This window comes from Anoplophora glabripennis, unplaced genomic scaffold (genome assembly GCF_000390285.2).
Source record: "Anoplophora glabripennis isolate ALB-LARVAE unplaced genomic scaffold, Agla_2.0 scaffold1085, whole genome shotgun sequence".
In the NCBI taxonomy this organism is placed as follows: Eukaryota; Metazoa; Arthropoda; class Insecta; order Coleoptera; family Cerambycidae; genus Anoplophora; species Anoplophora glabripennis.
The window spans coordinates 111,274-118,258 of NW_019417276.1; the positions used below are offsets into that span (position 1 = coordinate 111,274).

At 31.3% G+C, this 6,985-nt stretch overlaps 1 protein-coding gene across 1 annotated transcript; it reads left to right on the forward strand.

Annotated features, from left to right (window-relative positions):
- Positions 1-4,932: 4,932 nt before the first annotated feature.
- Positions 4,933-5,967, forward strand: LOC108913907 (gastrula zinc finger protein XlCGF57.1-like). Its single transcript, XM_018719559.2, has one exon. The coding sequence runs from the start codon at positions 5,048-5,050 to the stop codon at positions 5,669-5,671; it is 624 nt and encodes a 207-aa protein (XP_018575075.1). The 5' UTR covers positions 4,933-5,047; the 3' UTR covers positions 5,672-5,967.
- The last annotated feature ends 1,018 nt before the right edge of the window (positions 5,968-6,985 follow it).

Here is a 6,985-nt window from a genome sequence, read left to right on the forward strand (position 1 = left end):
AACACTCACTAGATAAATTATAAAGAGAGGATAAATTGTATGCAGTATTTAAATATTGACTGCAATTAGAAGAGAGACTTGTATATTCCATAAAAAAACAATGGGACGGAGACAAATAAACAACTCGGTACGTCGTGTTTCCGACCTAGGGTAACCTGTGGTTCAGTAACCTTTTAACCCAGTTTTAATTTGCACACGTGCACCATATAGTCCAGGAGCCAGATGTGCAAACAACTTATTCTTAAATATTTGACCTCTTGAATCCAAAGAAACTTGGTCGCAAAGCCTGAAAGTGGTCAGTTTAATTGTTATCAACAAATTAAATGTTTAAATGGCTGTAAAAAGTTTATTTTTATAGCTAGTACAATTTATTCGCTAATAGTTACGTTTTCTCATAACAAATATGTATTTTTTTGGAAATTAAAAAAAATTAACTTTAACCAAAGTTATTGCAAATTTAGTGCAAATTTCTTACATTTTCCGTCTCCGTGCGCACTAATTTTACCATATCTGGTTCTAAGTTCCATTTATTTATTAATTTATTTAATAATTAATGGCATCTTAGAAAGTTGTGAAATTTCAACGAAAATGCCGGTTTTAATTGTTTATAAGGTTTTTTTTATTATTCAACTTCGACGAAAAGCCAAAAAAGTTACCGGATATTGTTCTTTGCATTCTAACAATCAAGCAAGGCATGAAATCATTGTTAGGATGCGAGGAACAATAACCGGTAACTTTTTTGGCTTTTCATAAAAATTGAATAACAAAAAAAGTTTTATAAACCAATAAAGCCAACATTTTCGTTGAAATTCCACAACTTTCTAAGCTGCCATTAATTTTTAAATAAATTAATTAATCAATGGAACTTACCTATCTTGTAAAATAAAGTTTAAGTTTTAAAATGAGATGTGCGTCTCAATCCGTCCAATTGAACCAGAGATATGGTAAAATTGGTGCGCGCAGAGACGGAAAATGTAATATATTTGCACTAAATTTGCAATAACTTTGGTTAAAGTTAATCTTTTTTTAATTTTCAAAAAAATATATGTTTGTTGTGAGAAAACGTAATAATTAACAGATAAAAAATTGTACTAGCTATAAAAATAAACTTTTTACAGCCATTTAAACATTCAATTTGTTAACAACAATTAAACTGACCACTTTCAGGCTTTGCCACCAAGTTTTTTGGTTTCGAGAAGTCAAAATACTTAAAAATAAGTTATTTGCAGCCGTGGAATTCTGTTTGGCTACGGAAACCTATCTGGCCCCTAGCCCCTAGACTAATACGAGTGTAGTAGCAAAAAGTTGTCGGTCTTTTATCAAAGGAAAATCGTATCAACAAATTTAATTTAAAATCTAAAATACCGGCTGTTTTCGTAGTAGCTGTAGTCGCCCAGGTGCATCGAGTGTACGAAGTGGTCGGTTATATGTCAAATACTAACCTGGCGAGCTTGAACCTGAACTTGGCAACGCTGTTCCTTTAGCCGACAACTGTTCGTGACATTACGTTACAAAATTTTCCGAGCATCCGGGCATCGGCAGGGCAGCCCTCGTAGCGGGGGGTATGGGGTGATTTCCTTCATTTTTAAAAGTCGAGTAAAAAATTTTTTTTTCCGATTTTCTGTCTTTATTAAGCTTTCCGAATACGTGGTTAAAATTAATGACATTATGACTGAATCACCCTGTATATTGTGAAAATTTACAATATTTGAAAAATTCCTTGTTATATCTAAAAATGTTATATCCAAAATATTATGGCTGTAACTGACTTTTCATAAGTGAAAAAATAAAATGCCGTTTTAACTAGTGGATTTTATATTGCTGATAATATTTTTCATTAAATTTTTACATTTTTAGGACATTAATAATAATTATACTGTATTTACAAATTTTCATCAGAAATATAACATAAAGAATGAAAATTGCAGTGCCGTACATATTTGTTGGAACAATTCTCCGAAATTGTATAAGTCTAAAATGAGTTTTATCCTAAATTCAAGAGAAATTAAATTTATACCGTAGAAATTATGATGGCATTGTCTTTAAGTTAAAAAAAAATATGTATAGAGAATCGAGAAAATATTTTGAGAAATTTCGAAATTTAATGACGTGCAAAAAAGTATTATTCTTAAATAAATAATTAACAATTAATTTTATTTCAATATTCATGAGAATTCCTATATAAATACTTACATTTAAAACAGTGATATAATATATGTTTTGAAGTAACAGTACCCTCGCATTTGCATATGTATTTGTAACAATTTATTTATGCAAAAATTGTGATGAAGCCATTGGCATAGAATATATGTTTAACATTAGTAAAAATAATTTAAAAGTGCATTTGTTACAAAAACAACAAACAGATTGTCGGTCATAAACATGAATAAAACCACATAAAAATGTATACGCTGAAAAGAAAAAAGAGGCAGAGAAAAATGTTTCGATGACCAACTAGAATGTCGATAATTTTAATTTTAAAATAAAAATAATTCCAAATTTTTAAAAAAAATATTCGAATGCACATTTTTTTATTGATTTTATAATAATATTTTTTTTTATTTTGAAAAAATTTTACTTATGTAGGTACTTGTGAAAAAAAAATTAATATACAAACTTTTCAAAATAAAATTATTAATTTTTATATCGTCCTATGGTTTTTTAACGNGAGAGCTCTGGCGCTTGTTTAAACATTGGTCGAATTTTTGTACTTATAAACAATTAGAATAACTTTGTGAATATTCAATCAAATCAAATTTTTTAAAACAGGTTTTAAAAGTTCTTGGAAAAGAAAAGATTCATAATTAAATAGGAAGAAAAATATGACATTTTTCGAATTTTTTTAACATATTGTGCCGCCAAAAGTTAAGCCCCTGTTTTTTTTTATGCGCATAGAAAAACTTTCATTTCTAGTGATATTTGAAAGCCAAAAAGCCAAAAATCTCGGTGGATATACGATTACTACAGCTACAGTTACAGTCTTTCGATCAAAATCCACAAAATTTGTATAAATCAACCGTTCAACGAATTTGAAAGACACCCATTGGTCTTTAATCATTACTACAAGATTCACAATTTGGAGTATTTGCCTGAACGTCACATCAGAATCTTTTTCGGCATGTTCTTTGGACGGACGAAAGTCGGTTTGTCAATAATGGTTTGCCAAATAGGCGCAACGAACACTACTGGTCTATTGAAAGTCGCCCATTGTAAATCCAGTTCAAAACTAACAATAGGGCTATTTTGGAGTAAATGTATGGTGCGGCATCATCGGTAGGCATTTAATTGGGCCTTATTTTTATGAACATACATTGCACAGCGTGAGTTACCTAAATTTCCTACAAGAAAAACTTGCACTTTTGGAGAATGTGTATGTGCAGCTAAGGGGAAACTTCTAGTTTCAGCACGACGGGGCTCCACCCCACAAGACCAGGATTGTGCAGCAATATTTAGATAACACTTTCCCAGAAAATTTTATTGGGCTTAATGGACTTATTCAGTGGCATGGAAAATCACCAGATCTAACACCCCTCGATTTTTTTTATGGGAAGTTTAAAAAATAAGGTTTACAAAACACCTTCGCCAGATATTAATCATTTGAAAGAAAAAAACGCTTGTAACGCTCATAATGAGTTAAACAGCGAAGTGTTAATAAACGCAGCCCACAAAGGCGAAGTCAGACGAAGATTGGATGTGTGTCTTGAAATGAGAGGAGGTCATATAGAGAATAGATTGTAATATGTATGTAGTATGAAAGCGTTTGCCTCATTTTTTAAGTTTAGTTATTGTTATCATCATCTTTTTTTTAACTGTAAAAGAATTATCGAGTTTAATCCTTTTATTTATTTTTAATGACATTTATTCACCTTAAACAATGAACATTCAATTATTTTCCAACGACTACGTGATCCTTCCACCGCTAATGTGATTTTTATGTGGTATTTCTTTTGAGAATCTTTAGGACGATATTGCTTATCACTTTTAAACGGGAAGTAATACGGACAAAATTCTATAATGAAAGTTTATTAGAAAGAATAGAGCTTTTTAACAAGAAAAAAATTTGGGTATGTTTCTGGAAAAAATATAATTGATGACGTCGTTAGTCAAAAATATCATATCATCAAATTTTAGGGTTTTGACCTTTATTTGACCTTGTTTCTGACACTTCAAGGTCAAGAGAACTCCAGATTCAGATTTAGCCACCCCGAAAACATATATATAAATTTTTCCAGATTTTTTAATAGTCATTCCGCAATTTGACCTTCAGATGCCCTTGACCCTGACATGATGGGGTTAAACGGACCCCGTATTCGGATTCAGCAACCCCAAAAACATAAAGTGCACCTCTTCAGATATCGGAGAAAATAATTTCAATTTTTTTTTGTGGGCCTTTTTAATACTTTTAAATTTTTCATCCTCACAATAGGCCCATACTATCGAGTTTGAGACATCCTGTACAATAGCACTTGGCATACGTCTGTCAGGATCTCCGGAACACGGAAGGCATCACGCCTGCTTTTTCTGCATTCCTCATAAATTAGGATCACATCCAATTTTTCCTGATTTGTAAAATCGTCGTTATTCATTTTGAATATGTGCTAATTTTGTTCGAAGCAACTTATTAGTACAAATTTTAAGAACACTTCGTGTAATACGTTCACAACGTATTACACGAAGTAGAACAAAGAAGACTTGAAAATGGCAAGTGTGATCTTGCCGAAACGTCGTCCAGAACACGATTCTATCCAGAATCAAGAAAACCATACGCGGAGAGGAACCCGGAAACATCTTGACAACACATATAATATCCGCGGAAATCTGAAGTTCAACATATATATATTTATAATTAAAAATTAGTACAATTGTTATTATTGTTAGAAGTAAAATATTTTTAAATTTGTGTTCTGAATTTATACAAACGTTTTTAGAATTTGCAACATTTTTGAGAAGAACAGAGCACCTGCGAATACATACTGGCGAAAGGCCATATATTTGCGCATACTGTGGAATAAGTTTTACGAAATACTCAACTCGTTATGCCCATGAAATGAGGCATAAAATTAAAAATGGCGAAATTCCCAAAAGTGATAAGAAACCCAAAAAATATACAAGGAGAAAACCTGATGACCCCGCAGAATTAGAGTGCACCTTATGTAGCAAGATATTTTCTTCAAAACAAGCCCTTAGTGTTCACATGCAAATTCATCTTGGAGAAAAATCATTTTTGTGTACAGTTTGTGGTAAAGGTTTCCTTCGAAAAAGCCACTTGGAAGTACATATAAGGATTCATACGGGAGAGAAACCATATGAGTGCAGCAACTGTGGCAAACATTTCAGGCAAGCAGCTTGTTACAGAAATCATTTATTGATCCATAAAGGAGAAAGATCTTATAAATGTGATGTTTGCCAAAGGACATTTATCCAATTAGGTCATCTGCAAACTCATATCAAAACGCACACTGGTGAAAAACCATATAGGTGCACTTTTTGTGGGAAAAGTTTTGCTCAAAATGGAAATTTAAAAGCTCATACCAGAATTCACACTGGAGAGAGACCATATCAATGTTCCATTTGCTATATAGGTTTTTACGATTCAACCAGTATGAAAAAACATAAAAAGTCACATGGAAATACTGAAGAGACTGATAGTAGCTTTATAAGTAGTCAATGAGAATTTATTAAAGTTGTTTAAATTAGTTGCATTTCTTGTTTATCACATAGTTGCATTTGAAATTAGTAAATAAGGACAATAAGCCCTTGTTTATGAAATATAATACTAACAACTCGAATAAGCTATGCCAATTTTCTGTGAGACAATAAATTATAATTTTAATATGCAATATACAACCAAACACGCAAGAATGGAATGTGTTTAAAAATATTTTAATATAGATAAAATAACTACGTTTTTCACAAATCTAAACATCACTTTAATAATGAACACAACATTAGAGAATTACTAAATCATATTTGTTTAGCACATATTACTTATCTTATATTTCCTGGTGGGATTAAGAGGGTTCTGTAGCAAATAGGCAACCAGCAATACATTTTTATAGATTTTATTACTCAGTTTATCTAAATATCAGCCTTTCTTTCATTCTAACGCAGTTTTTCTATAAAATGAGTTAGTTTGAAACTCAAATTACTTTTTGTTATAAAGAAATTTTTAATTTGCCTCTTTTGAACAAGCGGCATCTTACATTATAAATTTCTTTACACCAAAAAGTTATTGGGGTTTCAAACTAAGTCAATATTATAGAAAATCTGTTGGTAAATCTATAAAGCAACATCAAATTTTTTTATTTTTCAATTTTACGTCAAGAATAACCAATCAAAATTAAAGGAGTGCATTTGTTGACAATTGCATCACAGATTAGTAAAAAGTTTTATATATCGGTTAGCTGTGTATTTTCTCTCCCCCCACCTCGTGTTACAGCAGCGCTTGTTTTGACGCATTCTCACACTATAAGGGAACGAACTTCACTGATTGGGTACTTTAAAATTCATGTTATCTAATTTTATTTAGATATACAGATTGTTACGATTTATAGGTTACAAGTCATTAACATATACAGGGTGTCCGGTAAATAATGGATAACCTTTTAACCGAGGATGGGGGACCCTAAGGCCGTTCTGAAAAACGACTTGTCTTAGTACAAAGTCCCTTCGTTTTCAGTTATTTCGGTTTTTTACTACGGCCACAAGAGAACGTATTATCTTTCAGTTATTTTGCGTAATATTCTTGAATTGTGTTATTATCAGATGCTTATCGGAATTTTTAACTAGCGATAGTACTTGTTTAAAAAAATCTTAAACTTAAATTTTACGTTAGTCAGCGAAGATACAAACAAAAGCTCCGAAGGGCATTCATAAGAAGGTGCAGCCTGAATCAGAGAAGGCGGACCAATAACTGTTGTTATTGTTGTTATTATTATTATTATTATTATTATTATTATTATTATTATTATTATTATTATTATTA